Below are 21,039 nucleotides of genomic sequence, written 5' to 3'. Positions count from 1 at the left end.
TCTGCGAGCCACCCCTGCGCGCTGCGTGTCCATTCAAGTGAAGAAATCGGACCGTGCGTTTGCCTAGGTGCAAATCGGACGGTCCGTTTGGAGTTCAGATATCGCAGGGTCCGAGTGGCTATTGTTTCCCAACACGCACGGTCCGTGTTGCTACTCACACCCAACACGCAGGGTCCGATTACTTTTCCCACTGACACCACAAAAATGTTTAGCACCCCCCTCTCCCATATCCACGCAAAGCACCATTCATGGACCCATATGGAAATTAAAAAGCGCCATTCAGGCCCAAGAACAATTGTAAATATTTTACTCCCATATGGCCCAATTGCAGCAAGCCAACTCCTATTCTCTTTTCTCTGACCTGTAAACAAACTATCAAACACACTCATTTTTCTTTAGTTTGTAATCCATGTGACTAATCTTAGATTAAGGAAGAAAGAGAACTCTTACAAGCAAAAAAGAGTTGCTCAGCTCAGGGTTCAATAAAAAAAAAAAAGATAATTACCAAGTTTAAGCAGTAAAAAGGAAAGAAGAAGAAAAATCAGATTAAATTAAAGGTTGAATAAAAAAAATTAGAACAACATTTTTATCTTTATGCTTCTATTATAACTTGTTGAAACTGTCTTTCTTTTGTACAGAGACGGACCTACATAGGGCAATGGGGGCATTTGCCCCCACTCTCATTTCAATTTTTTTTTAAAAAAAATATATACGTATATAATATGCCTTTATTTTAAATTTTAAATGATTTCATTATATATAAATTAAGCTCAATTATTTAAAGTTTCAAATTTATTTTATTTTTCTATTATTTTAACTATTAGTTAACTTAATTAAATTTAGTCTTCTATTCTCAAATTCCAACCGTCACCACTCATTTATTCTCTTAAATCCTCTTCTCAATTTCATATTTTCAACCTTCTTCTTTTTCTATTCCTTATCTAGTGGTTATCTTCTCTTCATCAAAAGGTAAATTTTAAATTTTCTATTTTTTTTATATACCTCTTTATAACTCTATGTATCTTTCAATTTTATTGTTTCTCTTTTTGATAATTTCAATTGCAAATTTTAATTCAAGCAATTATAGTTTAGATATTAATATAATTTTTTATTCTTTTCATGAATTTATGTATTTTATTTTATTCTCATTTTAGTGATCCTTATTATTTATTTGTTTATCTTTCGTTCTATTTTATTATATGTAATTATGTTGCATATAAATTTTTAAAGTCAATTGATCAATTTATTAATTTATAATATATATTTTTTATTTTTAAAAATAGTAATGAAAAAATATTTTAAAATAGTAATGATTGTTTGGTTACATATATAGAGAGAGACATTCAATCAAGTTGATAATGAAACAATTATTTAACATTTCAAAATATCAAAATAAGAAGAGAAATACCTTCAAAATTTGAAGAGAAAAATAAACTATTATTTTTTTTAAATTTGGATTAATATATCTTTTGATAGTAATGTGTATTATTTTTACCTCACAACATAAATTTTCTGGGTCCATCACTGCTCCTACATGCACCGTTCGGATAAGATGAAGAAAATGAAGGTCGTGTATCATTGTTACAAATCATAGGTAAAAAACAAAAATTGGAGCCAAAGAATATATGAATAACTCAAACCTTAAAGCCAACAAAAAAAAAAAGGATGCAAGAGAAGTACTAACGTAAGGATGCATGTCAACTCTAATCATTGCTACTGTTCCATCTCTTCTTTGAGTCTCTCATCTGAATTTTGGAGAAGAAGAACAAGTCAAAGATGTTCAATCAAACTCAAGTTTTGGAAACTTTACTGTTCTTTAAAAAGGGTAAATGATCACAAATTGAAGTAAGGAGAGTGAGCACATTATTTGGGTCTTCATAGCTTTCAAGCTATCCCTTCTTCTCCTTCATAGCTTTTCAATGAATATTTGTTCTTCAATTTTATCTTTTTTTGTTTCTTATCAATGAAAAAAGACATTATGTGAGGTATTAAAAAAATTCATCGAGAGAAAAGGCAAAGAGAACTATCTTGGAGAAAAGTCATAAAATTATTTCAAACTCTTTTGTTTGTATTTCTATTTTATATTCATGATCATGCAGGGATTCTCTTGCTAAGTTGGGTAATCACTTAGTAGTTGAAAGTTTAGGGAGTGAATCTAGCCAAATTAAGTTTAGGTAGAAGTTTGGTTTGTCCCCGATAAGATTGTGTAGAATCTTAGAAAATTGGGAATTTTTTATTTAAATAAATAAATTAATTATAATAATTATGGAAATAAATAATTTTAAAAATATTTACCGAAATAAATATCCCTCTTTGTCTCGTTTACCGTGTAAACGAGATAAAACAGGTAGACGCGAAACATGTATATCTCGTTTATACTGTAAACGAGATACATGTATTTTTTTAAAAAATTTGAAAATAATAAAAAATATTAATATTATCAATAATCTAAATTTTTAGTATGCAATTAGTATATAAAAAGTTGGTAGAGGAGATAAAAATAGATGTTTGATCAATTGGTACTAAAAAAGATTGATGGGATAGTGGGAAGAGAACGGAAATGGTTATCTCTCAGGTTATCTCCCACTATCCACCTAAGAGATAACCGTTTCAATTCTCTCCCACTATCCCATCAATGTCTCCTAATTGGCAAATGGTTAATTTTTTTTCAAATTTAAATCAATCCAATTAGATCATAATTTAATTTAAAATTTTTTAAAATAGATATGTTTGATCAATTAGTACTCAAAAAGAGTACATACAAAATTTTAGTTTAAATTATGATCTAATTAAATTGATTTAAATTTGAAAAATAAAAATAACCGTTTGCAAGAGATTGGTAGGAATAGTAGGAAGAGAACGATTATGTTATCTTCCACTATCCACTATCCACCATTCAGTGAGAGATAACCGTTTTAATTATCTTCCCACTATCCTATTAATGTCTCCTAACAATTGGCAAACAGTTATTTTTATTTTTCAAATTCAAATCAATCCAATTGGATTATAATTTAAATTAAAATTTTTTATGTACTCTTTTTGAGTATTATCACCATTAATTGATCAAACATATCCATTTTAAAAAATTTTAAATTAAATTATGATACAATTGGATTGATTTAAATTTAAAAAATAAAAATAATCGTTTTCCAATTATTAGGAGACATTGATGGGATAATGGAGAGAATTGAAACGGTTATCTCTCACGTGGATAATGGGAGATAACATGAGCGATAACCGTTTTCATTTTAATCCCACTATCCCATCAACTTTTTTGAGTACCAATTGATCAAACATATCCATTTTAATTAGGGATGTCCTCCCTACTCCCCATCCCCGCCCTCAGATTTGCTCCCATCCCCGTCCCCATTTCGCCGTGGGGGAATATTGCTCCCCATCCCCATTTTCCATAGGGCCCTGTTCCCCGCGGGACCCCATTCCCCCATCTATCTGATAGTTCTACCTAATTATTAATTTTTATATGATTAGAGCTGCAAGTATCCATCATATACAAAAATAGCAAGATTTTATACAAAAAGTCTAAATGACACGATGGTGACTTTTTTTTAAATGACGCAGTGGGGGGACACAAGGACAAGCCAAAGGACAAAGCAGTGAACGAGGTGGGAGACACGACAACAGAGAGGAGAATGGACACAACGGCAGAGTTATAAAAAGGAACGCCGCAAATAGAAAGCACGACGCGGTGAGGGTGATGGCACGGTGAGGTGTGACGATGCGATGAGAAGGGAGACTGACGAGGGGTGGCTGCAGAGTGGTTGGATGGAGTATGAACAACGTTAGGGATTTCTGAATTGAAGAAGGGTTATGTAAATGAAGATTAGGAGTTTTGGGTTTCTATATATATATGTATGTGTGTGTGTGAAAAATGACTAAAGAACATATATGAGAAATAAACTATTAAGGATAATTCAGTAAATTTACAAATTTCAGGAAATAACGGGGACGGAGCAGGGATCCCCGCGCTTGCCTTGGAAAAATTTTGTCCCCCATCCCCATCTTCACGGGGAAAATTCCCCACAGTCGGATCCCCATTCGGGGCAGTCCCCGTAGGGATCCCCGCGTCTCGGAGAGTTTTGCCATCCCTAATTTTAATATCTTCTACCAACCTTTTTGTGTACTAATTGCATGCTAAAAATTTGGATCATTGATAATATTAATATTTTTTATTATTTTTAATTTTTTTTAAAAAATATATATTGTAAACGAGATATACACAATTTGTGTCCACCTGTCTTATCTCGTTTACACTGTAAACGAGATTTGCATGTATCTCGTTTACAGTGTAAACGAGATAAGAGAGAGATATTTATTTCGGTAAATATTTTTTAAATTATTTATTTCGATAATTATTATAATTAATTTATTTATTTAAATAAAAAATCTAGAAAATTGGTAATTGTAATCTTTGTGAAAGATAGTGAAAATTTCACCACAATAGGATGTAGGCCACATTGTACATGGTGGTTAAATCAAGATATATGACTGTGTCATTTTCTCTTCTCTATTCTGTATCTCCTGCATAAATAATCTAGCAAAAGTCACAGCATCTTAGTATACTCAAAAGTAACGTATTTATTCTGTTCTTATTTAATGGTTAAGAAACAAAATAAAATTGTCTCCTGTCTAATCAATATTGCAAACTCAACAGCAACACTAAGATTAATGATTACACATCATCTTAAAAAGTTAGTATGATTTTTTTTTTCATTTGCTTTATTAGATTTTAACCAAATTTCTTGTGTTTTCTAATGGAATTTCATAAATAATCAAGTATTTGGAGTTTTGTTACCGTTATTGTGTTTTTAGGAGTTTTTTACTCAAAATAATCAAGAATTAAGACATTTTTAGCAAGAAAAGACAAAACTAATTCAAAAACGGTCCAAGCAGGTCAAAAGAGCATAAAAATTGGACGCCTAACCTTCAGTATGGACGCCCAGTAGCTAGGGCTGGCAATGGGTAGGGTAGGGTAGGGTTTGGACTCTACTCTAACCTTACCCACGGGTTAATTTTTTTTTTAAACTCTACCCTACCCGCGGATTGAGAATCTCTCAACCCTAACCTTACTCGCACCCTAAAGTTCTAAACCCTACCCTACTTGCAGAAAAATAAAAAAATTTTAAACAAATATAAAATTCAACCATTCCAAATTTCATACATATTAATAAAATAGAAAATAAAAATCTAGGTTCAAATTAAAATTAAAAACAATAAAATTTTAAAGAAATCCAACATAAAATTACAAATAATATAATTATCAACTAGTTTAGTGGTTATTTTAAATTTTTATAAGAGGAAGATTGTGAGTTCAACACTCACTTTCTTCACTACATATATATATATATAAAAGGTAGGGTATACCCTAAACCTGTACCCTACTCTATCTGCCGGTAAACTCGCACCACACCCTACCCTATCCGCAGCGGGTCGGGTAGACAACTCTATCCGAATGGGTTGGTCCGAGTTGAGTACCTACGAGTAAGGTATATATTACTAGCCCTACCAGTAGCCTAGCATGCAAGCCCGACAGTCATACATACACGCCCGACGGCCTCCTCTAAATCAACACACGCCCAACAGCTCACCTTGCAAGCCCGACGTCCCTCCTTTCAAGAACAAGTCCGACGTTCATCAAGCCAAGCCCAGTGGCCATGAAGCCCTGCAAGGACAAAATGGGCCAACACCCAAATTTGAAGATGCAATCTCGGTGTTATTAAGCTCAACTTACAGGGTGCAACAATTATTAAGGTCCAAGGTCAATTATACAAATTATTAGAAGCCTTAATCGCATCCGAAGATTGAAGATTCAAGTGATTATTTATCATTAATTTCTTCTAGATATATAAAGATTTGGTTGTTAGAATTTGCTTCTAGATTAGATTTGAATTATTTTTTTATTTGAATTTGAAGTAGGTAGTTAGCTATCTTATCTTTCCGAAAGATAAGATTAGGGTTAGTTTTGAATTTGAATTCTAAATTAACTTAGCGTATAAATAAGTGAACTTTGTTCACAAGAGGGAGCAACATCCATCGAATCACACATCTCTCTCATCATTAGGATTAGTTTCTTTTCTATCATGAGTCACTAAACCTCCCTGTTGAAGGCTAGGAGCTGTGTTTGATTTTAAGATTAATAATATAAATGTTTTCTTTATTTTAATTCATACTTCTTTACTTTTTCAAGATTAGCTTTTGTTTTTCATCACTAATGGTTAGAACTATTGAGAAATATTCTAATTCTATCTTAAATTCTGATTTTATATTTAAAAAAATTAATTTTGGAATTAATTTAAACCTCTTCTCACAATCTTCACTTATCCAGAGTTAGTTCGAATAAGTGACATATAATCCGTCCAGTGATAGTTCTTGAAGATTATGTGACTTAAAATCCAAACCGTTCTTCACCTCTTTTCTCGATTAGTTGATTAAGGATTGGCGATTAATTGGGTTTAGAGAAATTAAATCACCAAGGGATTGAGGTTTGATTATAAATGATTTGCTGTAAAAATATTTTTGTATGAATTAAATAAAAAAGCATAAGCATTGTTCTTTCAAGAATCAAACATCTCTGAAACCTTTAACATTCTCATCTATTGAATTTCTTTCAACTTCAAACATTTTTTCGATTCTCTTCTTCTATTTTTTATTTTTTTCAAGATCCAAAATCTAAGGTTTGATCGATCTAATTAAATATTTAATTAATAGACATTGTTTGCCTCAATCCATTAATCTTTGTGAGAATGATATTCACTCAATATGATATTATTTGAACGATCCGGTGCATTTGTTGATATCCGTGAGCTTTAATTTTCGCTCATCAAGTAATTCAGATTAAAGTTAAAGTGTACAAATTTAAAAAATGTCATAAATTTAACCTTCTTTTCTTGGCTATAGAGAATTTTCAGTTTGGTATTTAAAGGAAAGAAGGTAGGAAATAAGAGAGAGAAAATGGGATTAAACTTTGTTGAGAAAATTTTTATAGTTGATTTATTTTAATTGTTTTCAGTGGTCTAAAACTCTAAATTAAACAATTAACACTGTCAATTTTTTTAATAATGGGAGAGGATCCGCACCCATAAATTAATTAGCCCAAATTGTTTAGTAAAATTTGATACGTGTGTTTAGTATTGTAGACCCAAACAAAACAAAATAGAATCAACTCATCTTAATACATATCAAGCATGGCAGATCATATCTTGTCCAATATGAAAAGCAATTCAAGATCAATAAATTTAGCAAATCTCAACCATCATACTCGAGATTTGTATCAGCACATATCATGGCACTATCCTGTACAAAATGATGACAATGGAAAATAATCATTTGGAGAAAATCATGGCAAACAAGGGAGGAAATCAAATCATTTGAAAGGAGTAATGACAATCATTTTGGAGAATTCACAACTTATGTAAACGGTCGAGAAAAGATACGGCAGTAGCAGATTGAGAAAAATTCATTCTTAGATATATTAACCATATAATTGATAATCTTCTAAGGATGAACTCAAAAAAAAAAAAAAAAAAAAAGAGCACAAAACATAATTTTCATATTTCATTTTTTTCTACAAGAACTTACTAAAATAATCTTTTTTTTTATCTTTTTTATTTTATTTCTTTGTATACAAGTAAAGACTAAATTTGATTATGGGAAGAATCAAAGTAAAAGAAAAAAGAAAAAAAGCGACATAATTTTTTTTTTGTAATAAAGTTTTCGATTGCTTGAACAAGGATTAATTTCTTTTTTTTTTTTTTTAAATTGGGTTAGCACCTATGATGTACAGATACTAACACGGATATAGGATACGATATGACATGGAACATGCTAATACACAAATTTTTTAAAAAATCTTATAAGATACGAATATATATATATATATATATATATATATATATATAATATAATATAATATAATATAAAGTATTTTTTAGATAAATCATAATGATATTTTGATAATTTTTTATATTAAAACATACAACAACAACAACGAAATCTTGTTGCATTCGGTGGGGTCGGCTACATAGATCAAATGATGTTATTGAGCTCTATCATGTATCATATCTATAGAGAAACCGTTTACATGTAGATCTCGTTTGACCACTTCATTGATGGTCTTCCTAGGTTTTCCTCTGCTTTTCACCCCTTGTCCATCTTTCATCTCATCCACCTTTCTGACTGGGTGCTCTGTCGGTCTTCTTCTCACATGTCCAAATCACTTGAGACGCGATTCTATCTTTTTCACAATAGGAGCTACTCCAACTCTCTCTTATATTTTCATTACTTATTCTATCCAATCGTGTATGACCACTCATTCATCTCAACATCTTCATCTTATTGTCACACTTAATTTATATTCGTGCTCTCTTTGAGCTGTCCAACACCTTTTACCATAAAGCATGACCGGTCTGATAAGACATTAATTATATAAAGTATTTAAAATATTTTTTATTTTAATAAATAATATATACTATTTCTAAATTTATTCCAAAAATACATGTTAAGTATAAGGTTGGACACGCTGACAAGCGATGATATTTAGGTATGTCCAAGCATGTCCGGAGAAGAATTTTTTATTTTCTATTAAGACACGGTTGGACACAGTAGACATGTGTGTTAGACGAGTGTCGATGAGTCTCGTATCCGAAATGTGTCTGACACGAGGATACAATAATTCAGCAAAGTGTCTGTATTTCATAGGTTAGCACTTAATGATTTAATTAGGCGTAGTTGAGTGAAGCTTGGTGGTGATTTAGAAGTATGAGCTAAGGTGGAGTTTATGTAGTTTCTTCTTTTTAAGTTGGATTAGCATTTAAAAATTTATTTGGCTAGACTTGACGTGAGCTGAACTTGGTTTAAGCTCTAGAATTCTAGATGAATTAGGGTTGTAATTTGTTAGAGTTGGTGTCTATAATTTGATTGATTATAGTAAAAATTAAGATTCTAAATGAATTATTAGCTAGGACTTTTTAAATTAAAATTTTAGATGAATTAGGGTTGTAATTTATTATACTTAAAGACTAAGGTCCAGTTTGGGTAAATAACTTAAATAAGTTATTTTGGAAAAAGAGCTTAAAGCATAATGACTTTTATTAATAGTAGCTTATAAATAAGTTATTTTGTATTTGAATTTTTAGTTATAAAAGTACTTATTTTGAAGTTGTAGTGTTTGGATAAATAACTCAAAAAATAATTTTTTTTTTTACAAAAGAGGATGAATATTAAAATAACGATAATACAAATATTTTTCAATATTGAATGTTGATTTTACCTAATCTAATCACTAATATTGTGTATGATATGGTAGGTGAAAATAAAAAATAACTATAAAATGTGTCAATGTATATTTTGTTGTTGTTTTTTATTTTACTCCTATTAGAACTCCCTTCTCCTTTATTGAGATCAAGAACTTGCTATAATTAACTATGAAAATAATAGCAAGCTATAAAATCACATGTGAAAAAAATAAAATTAAAACTAAAATTTCATACCACAGTTAAATACAAATTTAATAATAAAAAATAGAGTGATAAAATGATAAAAAAAATACTTAGAAGGAATATATGCAGTAGGTTGTTCTTCAGATTCAATATTGTCTGAAAATGAAAATGGTGGTAGAGGATCAATACTTTCATCAGATGAATCATTACGTGAAAATGATGGTGAGGTTTGGAACATTGCATGAGAATGATGGTGGAATGATGGTGGAAGACCAATACTTCTAGCAGACCTTGAATGAAAATAGTGGTGAAGAGTCAATGTTTTTCACAGAGTAGATTTTTTTTTGTTTTGAAATTAATTTAAAAAAAAAGTGGTAGAATGACTTATCAAAAAGCCAAGAAGTCATATATTTCTACTTCTTCAAAAAGCTGTAAATTAACTTTTCGAAAAGTTAAAAGCTTTTTTTAAGATGGTGCCAAACACGCAGATTATGACTTTTCATAATCCAAAAGTCAAAAAAAGTAGCTTCTGCTACTTCCCAAACGGACTCTAAATCAGGATATATAACCGCATTTTCATCTTCTCTTATTTTTATTACTATCCTGTCGATACAACACAAAATAAAAAAATAATCTCCTAATTTATTGAATTACTGCACTAATAATTTTAAAATATTTTTTGTTTTGTTTTTTATTCAATAGAGAAGGTTAGGAAAATCTTCACCATTAAATTTTTCTTACTTAAAAAATTTCTTTTGAGACAGATTGATTTATTTATAAAGGAGATTAATTTATCATTTAATTATAATTTTAGATTTAATTGTGTTATAATAAAATTTATTAGAGATGTATTAGTTAATATATATTAAAAAATATTAAAAATAATAATAAAGGAATCAATTTGTTGACAAAATAATTTTAACATACTTTTTAAACAATAAAATTTTATTAAAGACCAAACATTATTCATCCAAAATTTATTAGAGATCAATTAAGTTTTTATTAATACTAAATTGATCTCTTATATTTGGGCGTAATTCTGTTTTAATCTTTAAGGTTTAAAATGTTCTATTTGAATATAAAAAAATTTCATTTAGTTTCAATGTAGTCCCACCGTGCCGTTAAAGTTAAATAATTAACGAAATATCCTACATGACATCATTACAAGAACAAGGTCGATAATTTGGGGATAAGTACAAGCTCTATAGGCACAAAATCAACTGTAAATGCATCAATATATTTATTTATCATTTTTTTTACAATTTAAATGAAATATTTTCTATAGAACTAAGAAGAATGATAAATAAATGTATTAATGCATCTATGATTGATTATGTACCTTTGGAGCTTGTACTTATTCTCCAAATTATTGATTTTATTCTTGTACTGCTGTCATGTAAGATATTTTGTTAATTATTTAACTTTGACTTCACGATGGGACTATATTAAAGCTAAATGAAACTTTTTTATATTTAAATAAAACACTTTAAACCTTAAAGATCAAAACAAAATTACGCCAAAATGTAAAGAACCAATTTAATACTTTTCTAATAAATATTTAATATAATAGAGAGATCATCTTCAAATAAATTTTATTAAGACAAACAAATTTTTAAAATGTATATAAATTTGTTTAAAGATATTATTTGTATATTAAAATTAACTATTCAAATTAGTTATTATATATTTGTAGATAAATATATATAGTTTAATTTATTTTTAATATATATTTTGTATTAATAATTAATTTTAATATATATATATATAATATGGTTAAAATTTGTTAAAGGATAAAACATTAAATCTAATTTATTTTTTATAAAATTAGAAATACGACTTGAAACCGTAACTCCTAAATAGGTATGAATTGACACGTAAAATCTAATCCTTATCGAGTACTATTTTGATTTTTTAATCGGAAGATTCATAACCACTTATGTTACAAACGATCCTTTCTCTTTGTGTTATTATCCTCATTACTCTTGAAAATCTAAAAGTAAAAAAAAAGAAAAGCTACTTTAAGAAAGCACCACTTTAAATTATTTAACAAGCCACCATATCTGACTGAAATCAAAGTGTTACCCCACATAAACATGACATTCGTCCCTTTCTCTTCCCACCACACATTCTCCCACTCCCCACCCAAACAAAAACTACTGCACACTCTCACTCTCACCCTCCCTCCTCTCACTACCAATGGCAGATTCCACAACAACCCCCACATGGCACCAACTCTTGGGAAGCAACAACTGGGAGAATCTCCTTGACCCCCTCCACCCTCACCTCCTCAACCTCATCCTCCGCTGCGGCGACTTCATCCAAGCCACCTATGACGCCTTCAACAACGACAAAAACTCCCCCTACTGCGGCTCCAGCCGTTACGGGAAGCCCTCTTTCTTCAAGAAAGTCATGTTTGATGATCTCGAAAGTTACACTGTCGCGTGCTTTCTGTACGGCACCGCGCGCGTGTCCGTCCCCGAAGCGCTTCTTCTGCACTCCCTTTCACGTGAGGCGTGGGACCGCGAGTCCAACTGGATCGGGTACATAGCTGTGACGACTGATGAGGTCAGCAAGAAGTTGAACCGGCGTGAGATCTATGTTGTGTGGCGCGGCACCACCCGGGACTTTGAGTGGATTGATGTGTTTGGAGCTGCTCCTGAATCTGCAACCGGCTTGTTGAATGCTAAGAGTTTAAGGTATTTATTATATTTTTGCATATATATGTGGATTGGGCTTGAAATGGTCATAAATGCTTAAAATTGCAATAGTAATTTATAATTGGGTATTTTTTGTTTAAAGAAAAAGTTAAATAAAGAAACGGAAGGATCGTTTGACTTTGATTTTTTTTTTTTTAAATATGATGATGCAAAAAGTCATTTGATGGAAAAGAACTTGCATGAATAAGGGTGGGTTTGAAAACTTCATGGCTATTTTTCCCTGTGAACGTGCCGTTTACAGAAAATAATTAGGATAAGCTTAAGACTAGCAATTTTATTAAATTTTAGGCGGTATGTAACTAGTAAAAAAAAATAAATCGTTGGATAAAATCTTAAATATCATTAAAATTATCATTAATAATTATTTGATGGCTACAAATCACAAAAATTACTGGCCTAGCACTCTTCAAACAATAATTCTTAAGCTTATGCGATTATTAACTAGCATTTAGTCATTGACTTTAGGTGAAAACTCAAAACTCAAGTGCAGTAGTGATAATTGAGAATTCTTAGATGAGTTGATTGATTTAACTAAATTTTTATTTAATAGTTGTCCTTAGATGAATTGATTGATTAACTAAATTTTTATTTAATAGTTATCTGTTATCAATTTTATATAAAATTGACTGAATTTTTATCTTTATTTTAAATTTTTATTTTTTTTCTATCAATTTTATTCTTTATATATATTATTATTTTATTGATAAAATTCTTATTATTTTCTTATATAAGCTCTTTTTTATTATTTATTATTTTTATTTTTTGTTATTTTTTTATTTTAATATTGTATAATTTTATAATTATAGTTTTTGAATATTATATTATTATTATTTTTTATAATATAATTTATTAACTCCATTAGATAAAATAAATTAAAAAAATTAACCATAAATAATAATAATAATAATAATAATAATAATAATTTATAGCATATTAAGAAAAGTACAAAAAATACTAAAAATAATACTATATAAAAAACATACTAAAAAGTTATAAAAAATTAAATATATTTAAAAAAATAATATTATAATTTAATATCATATCTTTTTTAATAATTATTTATCTAAAAATAATTTTAATTGATATTATCTAAATAATATTTATTTTTTAAAATTAATTTCAGTATAGAATTATCAAATATAAATTATATTGATATAAATTTATTTTTATTCAAAATTAATTTTATAAAATTAATTTAATTCAAACTCCCTTTTAACAAAGGCAAATTTAAATAGGCAAATACACACTAAGAAGTTTATTTCTAATAAAATAATTTTTCTTTTCTTTTCGGTTTTCTATTTTATTTTTGGGTTATAAGAGGAAAGGAATTTCTGATAAAGACTCTTTTAGGTAAGCAAAAATATTCTGTTCTGCAATTCGGTATTGAATATGCAGGGCGGCTTTAGTTCCATACTTCCATGGAAATATTTGTAGTAATAGTTTTGGCATTTTCTTTGGTGTCTTAATCGTTTTGGTATAAATACAATGTATGTCCTCAACTAAGTTATTATTTATTATTTATATAAAATGCGTATTAAAATATAAAATATATATTTAAAATATGTAAAGAATAATGTTATTTTACACTAAAAATAATAGTATTATTTTTATATTAGCCTTATTATTTTCAAACTCGCTCATTTTTTATTTATCATATATTTTTTTTGTTTTTAAATGTAAAAAATGTGATACCAATTTTAATATGTAAATAACAATTTTGTAAAACAAACGCACATATCATACTATTACTGGCTTATTATATATATCCTTTGAATTAGGTGTCCTATTCTAAATAAAAAAAATTTGTTGAATAGATTAAATTCTACAAAAGAATTTAGATATTGACAAATTTAGACTAAAGATCTGATAGATACCAAACTGTATTCACAGTTTCATTTGATCAATATGAAACAATAATTAAAATTTATTTTAATTATTTAATTTAATATTTATAATTTTATGTTTATCATATTTATAATTATATATTTATTATATTTAATATTATTTAACTATTTTAATAATAATTAAAAATATAAAATAAAATTTGTTTCTTATTATTTCTGATAAAAAAATATATGAGAAAATATAGGAAAATAACGTTTTTTTTATGAAAAACGTAAATAATAAATTAAAAAAATTTTAATTTTAAATTAATAAGGTTTGTTTATGTTTATTGAGTTTAGGACATAACCCATTTTTCACCGTCTATCTAGCAAAATTGAAAAATATATATGAAACATCCCAGTTGCAACTTGCAAGCACATAAATAATTGAACATAACTTTAATTTATTTTATTTAATTTTATTCCCATGTGTATCAATTCGATCAATCTAATCAATAACCGAAGAAAGTCTGGCAAATTAATTAATGCAGAAACTTGGACAAAGCCAAAGACGGAGACGGCAGTAGCAGTAGCGACAGCGAGGAAGACGACGACGTCCCCAAAGTAATGAAGGGTTGGCTAACAATCTACACCTCCGAAGATCCAAAATCTCCATTCACAAAACTAAGCGCAAGGACACAAGTCTTAACCAAAGTGAAAGCCTTGTTGAAACTCTACAAAGACGAGAACCCTAGCGTGGTCCTGGTAGGGCACAGCCTAGGTGCATCCTTATCCATCGTGAGCGCTTTCGACCTCGTTGAAAACGGCATCACCGACGTCCCCGTCGCCGCTTTCGTCTTTGGTTCACCCCAAATTGGGAACAAGGCATTCAACGAGAGAGTGAAGAGTTTCAATAACTTGAGGGTTCTTCACGTGAGAAACGTGATTGACGTAATTCCTCATTACCCAGGGAGGCTGCTAGGGTACGAATATACTGGCGTGGAGCTCGAGATCGATACGCGAAAATCGCCGAATCTGAAGGACTCGAAGAACCCTAGCGACTGGCATAACCTGCAGGCAATGCTGCATGTGGTGGCGGGGTGGAATGGGAAGCATGGTGAGTTTAAGTTGAGAGTGAAGAGAAGCTTGGCTCTTGTGAACAAGTCTTGTGAGTTCTTGAAGGATGAGTACCGCGTGCCTGGGTTATGGTGGGTTGAGAAGAATAAAGGGATGGTGAAAAGGGACGATGGTGAGTGGGTCCTGGATGCCCCAGAAGAGGAGGACATGCCTGTGCCTGAAGATTATGATTGAATGGGAAAAAGAAAGAGAGATAAAAAAAAACTGAAGTGTATGTACTAATTTTGTTTTGTAAATGAGCACTTGTGAGTTTGAAATAAAGAGTATGTATGTGTTGATTTAGTAAATACAAATTGAGAAATTCTCCACCTACAAGTCATACAAGTCATTTATTTTTTCTTCTTTTTCTTTTTTCATGCCTTCTCTTTTTCTTCTCATTCTTCTTTTTTTTTTCGTGCTTCTGATCTTCTTCTTCTTCCTCTTCGTTTTTGAAGTGTTTCTCCTCGTTCTTCTTGACTGCACATTTTTCATCTTCTTCCTCCTCATCTTCTACACCTTCTTCTTCTTCTTCTTCTTACTGCACGTTCTTCTTCCTCTTCTTCTTCTTCTTTTCTTTCGTTTCTTGCATTCTCTTTCTCCTTCTTTATTTACGTGCTTTTTTCTCTATTTTCTTTCTTTGTTATTCTCGATTTCCATTTTTTTTGACATCAAGCTCTGAAATCGTTTTTGAAGAAGAAGAAGTAGTAGAAGATGAGGAGGAGAAAGAGAAAGAGTTTTGAATTATGCATAAGGTGTATTTCAACGAATTTTAGGTGTATTTCTTAAATCATTTGGGTGTATTTTCGTAATCCTTTGGGTGTATTTCTGTAATCCTTTGGGTGTATTTCTATAATCGTTTGGGTGAATTCCTGTAACCGTTTGAGTATATTTCTGTAATTGTTTGGGTGCATTTCTGTAATCGTTTGGGTGTGTTTCTGAAGTTCCATTATCTTCAAAACGATTTCAAAGCTTGATTTCAGAAACCATGAAAATCGAAAAAAAAAACGAAGTAAGAATACTAGTGATAAATGCAGATAAAACAACGAATGAAAAGGTAAAGAGAGAACGCACGAAGGAGATCAAATTTGGTAAGAAACTCGTTTTCATGGAGGAAGGAGAAGAAGAAGGAGAAGAAGAAGGAGAAAAAGAAGGAAGAGGAGGAGGAGAAGGAGAAACGCGAAGCACGTCATAGAAATCATATTTGGGTAAGCGTGCTTTTTGTTAAATTTCTCCCAACTTATATGACTTGTAAACCAAATGACTTGTAAACCAAATGACTTGTATATGTAGCACTCCTCGTACAAATAATAATATGCTGAAAATGTTAGAGGACAACATTTTTATTGAAAAGAAAATAGAAAATTAATTGGTGTTAATTTAAATGTAAAAAAAAAAAACAATTTTGTTAGGTAAACAATGGAGATAGTGAACAATGTGAATAATAGATTCAAATTTTGGCTCATCAAAGACAAAAATAAATTTGCATAGAATAAATCATAAATTTACGACGAATTAGTTTTTGACTTGTTGATTGGGGGATACTGTGAAAAACTAAAAAAAAAAAATCATAATCTAAAATGTCAAAACATTTCTTTTAATATATGTCTATAGTTTTTCTTTAACTATTTTTTTTTAATAAACAACCACTGTTTGTGTAATCAAAATGACAAAATAAATCATAATCCAAAATGTGATAACATTATTTGTCGTCGTCGTATGTTACTTCAAAAACTAATTGTGTGTCACAAAATAGTTAACTGAATTAGATATAATCCCTCTTTGAATTATATTAATTTGACTAATTGGCGTGGATATGGTGGTCCTAATAACATGCTGTGCTATGGATAGGGTGTTCTATTTTATAAGTCGTGAATCAACTTTTTTCCTTCAATTTTTCCTTTTATCTGGGTTGAATCTTGTTGAGTTTAAAAAAAGATTTTATTATGAAAAAGTATAGGACATCTCCCCTACAAGTCAACATAAATTAACTCTATTATACTTTAAATTTTATAAATAAATAAAAATTTAAAAATTAAAATTCAAAATTTTAAAAAATTCTATCTACATTTATTAATGATAATCACATTTATAGTATATAATAAAAACAATCCATAAAAAATCTAATTTCTTTCTATTCACTTGGAAACAGTCAAATCTCTCCCTCCACAAAGTTATCGTCTCCACACAGTTTTCGGCGTCCCCTACCAACCTCGCTGCGTCTTTCGTCACGCTGCACAGCGTCTTTCCGCATCCCGCCATTGTCCTTTTTCGTTGGACATAGCCGCCTCCATTGCTATGGATTATAATTCCGACACATCTGCACCGCTAAACACCATCGCGGCTTCCATCCGTTGCACCAGACAGTGCAGAATTTGCACCCTACGGCTCTATCCATCCCGACGCAGCCACCGCCAGATCCCCATTCGCGATGAGCGATCAACTACTTCGATCTATGGCGACTCTTCCACTCGCGATGCTCGACCTCTATGGCTTTCTCCTCGCAACGCGCCACTGTGAGTCCCACCGTCCACGCAATGCTGTCCAAGACGTCGTCGCCGGCCACCCTGCGACTCTTTTTCTTCTCCTCCTATATATTTGGTTTTGAATAATTCTTTTAAGTAGTTTTTATGTTTCTTTTTTTTTTAATTTCGGATGATTCTTTTTATTAGTTTTGAATGATTCTTTTTCCTATGTTCTATATGTTTTTTCTTAGGATTTGAATGATTCTTTTTATTAGTTTTGGATGATTCTTTTTCCTATATTTTGTATATTTTTTTCTTAAGATTTGAATGATTCATCTTATGTTTTGGTATATTTTTGGAGTTTTGAAATTTTTTTTGGAAAGAACAATTAGAATTTGCGTAATAAATGGTAAAAGGTGAATTAGAATAAGAAGAGGTAATTAATAATAATTAATTTTATATTTTTAAAAAAATGAAATTTAAATAATCATTAATTAATGACAATTAATTAGTATAAATTATAGTTAAAAAATACTTGTTGGCGTATTATTGATTAGACTCCTGTTGATTTTCTAGCGGAATTGTTTTATTATTTATTGTAATGTCAAATATTTAATTAATTGATTGTGGCCATTAAATTTAATTTGTGATTTAATTAAATGTGCTGTAAAATTTCAAGACCGTTAATGCTTTTAATGCTCATTTGGTTATCTTTAGAAAGTATCAACCATCAAAATAAGATATGAGAATAATATGAAAGAGATTGTTGCTGTCAATAAAAAAATCATCATGACAATTATGAGAATGGATTAACAAGCAACGGATAGTTGAGCATCATAAATTAAAATTTGATATAAGAAGATGAGCTTTCAAGGAAAGTAAGGAGAAAATTAAAAAATCATACGCTGCACGATGAGTGTCATTTATTTTTATTTTTATTTCAATTTGAGATATTCAGTATTTTTTTTAGTCTTTCTAGTAAATAAAAAAGCTTATGATTCGATGAGAGATTATTTAAAAAAGCTTATGAGTGAAATGCGATAAATTAAGAAGAAAAACCTAAAACAGTTTTAAGATTAAGTTTGAGTCTTTGTCAATAGTTTTTGTTTGGTCTTAGCGCTTGCTTGAAGTTTAGAATTGTAGCTTTGTTTATCTTGACGTAGAACCGGTTTGATTCGTTTGTCTTGGTTTTGAAATTGGTGTTTGTAATTGATAAACTCTAATTTTGTGTTGAATTTAGGAGATTTTATCAACTTATCTCATATTTATTCAATGAAATAGCATATTTTGTAATTTTTTCTAAATTTATGTTTAAGAGTAAAAACATGTTTTTTAGGCCTTAAAATTGCTAATTTTAATTCACTTTAATTCCATTCGATGCCTTGATATGTTTGTTGAGTGATTTCAGGCTTATAAGGCAAGGATTAGATGGAAGAGGTGAAGAGAAAAGCATGCAAAGTGGAGAATTCATGAAGAAATGAGAATTTGCTGAACTCAAGGCCACGCGCAAGCGTCACCCACGCGTACGCGTGAGAAGAAAATTTGTCAGCGACGCGTGTAATACCCTACCACACAGAGCTTTACACCTAAGATGTAAAACAGAGGTGACGAGGTGCTACGACCTTTAAAATAAAATATATAATAATACATAACAAAGGATAAAATATATTAGGAGCCTTGAAAAATGGGTAAAACAAAATTCGTAAAATAAAAAAAACGCAACGCTCAAGAAACGGAATTCCTTGTGTGCTAAGAAACCTAGTGGTTATAGATATGATAGAGCGAAAGAGGAAAAGAAGGCCAATAATACAGCATATCTAGCTCCTGACTCAGCCTGCGAAGCCAAGGCTAACCGGAGAATATTTACATATATATACATAAGTATCCCAAACACCCAAAATACATAAAAAGGACCCTATCTCTCCTGTAACCTCTATGAGGAGCAAGATAATTAAGTATCTTGGAGAGTTAGTTAAGCGTGCGCGCGCACGTGTGTGTATATATATATATATAGGAAACCCAAATACACCCAGGTGCTACTCCGCTTCAAAGATCCAGATGCCTAGCGAGGAGCCTCTCGACCTGCATTTGAAAACAACAACACAATATGGGATGAGAACCGGAGGTTCTCAGCATGGTAAAGGTGCCACGCGCATAATAAATAAGGTCCTGGGAATGCCAGACGCAATCCTAGAACTCCGTCATACAATTGTAAAACTTAATTTCTAAACAGAAGCCATAAATAGGGTAGGTATACTAAACCTGCCTAAACTCACTCAATCTTAAACCTAACCTAACATCAAACCATTTTACCCTTCCTCCGTTCCTCCGTCATCCGTAATTCAGCAAAGACAAGCAACCAGACAGAAATACGCACAAGTAATAGGCAGGTAGTGCAAGTAGCAAGTATAGCAGGTAGCAGGATGTATACATACAGTTAGGCAAACTTAGGAAATGCATAGCAATCAAAACAAACAAATGCACATGAGGCATGCCTGTCCTATGGCTGATGGGGCCCATCTGTCGGTTATCCAGCCAACCCGACAAGTCCGAAAACCTTAGACTATCCCCATCGCGCATCCCCAAGAGTCTATACATAGAGTTCACATTCATTTATCATATAATCACTCAATGGGGGTTATCCATACCCGGGAATTTATACGTGCCCGGTCACCCTTACGACGTAGGGTCAACAGAGTATCGAGATTCAACCTGGAACACGTGGTGGTGAGCCACAGTTCTGTTATCCAGGGAAACTCGTATCTCAGATATCATTCATAAGCCATTCCATATTTATAATCAATATATCATCATTTATCAAGCATTGGCATTAAACTCCTTTAATACTCTTATCTTCTTCAGATATGCCATCATTTACCTCTTACTTCACCCTCAAGTTATCCTATTTTCCTAGCTTCGCTTATCCACTAGACTTAGAACTACACTTTAAGCCTAAAAAGGAAGAAAATCGAGGTTTAGAACTAGAAGTGAAAATTTGGCTTAAAATAGTCAAACCGGTTTTTGTAGCAGACAGCATCCACGCGTACGCGTGAGTCATGCGTACGCGTGAATATGCACACATGCGTACGCATGCTTCTCGCGCATGCGTCACCAAAATTCCACACCACGCGTACGCGTGGGTGGGCATTTTTTAAAAAAAAATGGGCAGAATTTCCAGAAAGCTGCTATAAACCAGTTTTCAACACCTGTATCACAGTTTTATATACCAAATTTCCGTCGTCCATAACTTTCTCTACAAAATTCTTTTTTTCTCAAACTTTATATCAATATCAAGCTTATTAAACACACTTTAATTTAGAATAAACCTCATTTGTATTCAAAATTTAAATAGCAAGTTATGGACTATCAAAGTTCATTAAAAATCACTTTTTACCAAATTTTGTCAAACCTCATTTTCTTACCAAAACTACATTCCTTACCAATATAACCTGCACATTTAGCACAC

General features: G+C 30.8%; 1 protein-coding gene across 1 annotated transcript; it reads left to right on the top strand.

Annotated features, from left to right (window-relative positions):
• The first annotated feature begins 11,505 nt into the window (after positions 1-11,505).
• LOC107630032 (alpha/beta-Hydrolases superfamily protein) lies at positions 11,506-15,447 on the top strand. Its single transcript, XM_016333038.3, has 2 exons — positions 11,506-12,151; positions 14,547-15,447. The coding sequence occupies exons 1-2, from the start codon at positions 11,652-11,654 to the stop codon at positions 15,304-15,306; spliced, it is 1,260 nt and encodes a 419-aa protein (XP_016188524.1). The 5' UTR covers positions 11,506-11,651; the 3' UTR covers positions 15,307-15,447.
• The last annotated feature ends 5,592 nt before the right edge of the window (positions 15,448-21,039 follow it).

Source organism: Arachis ipaensis, chromosome B3, assembly GCF_059453495.1.
Source record: "Arachis ipaensis isolate K30076 ecotype BB chromosome B3, ASM5945349v1, whole genome shotgun sequence".
NCBI lineage: Eukaryota > Viridiplantae > Streptophyta > Magnoliopsida > Fabales > Fabaceae > Arachis > Arachis ipaensis.
The sequence above is the reverse complement of the archived record's forward strand: the minus strand, read 5'-3'. Positions and strand labels throughout refer to the sequence as shown.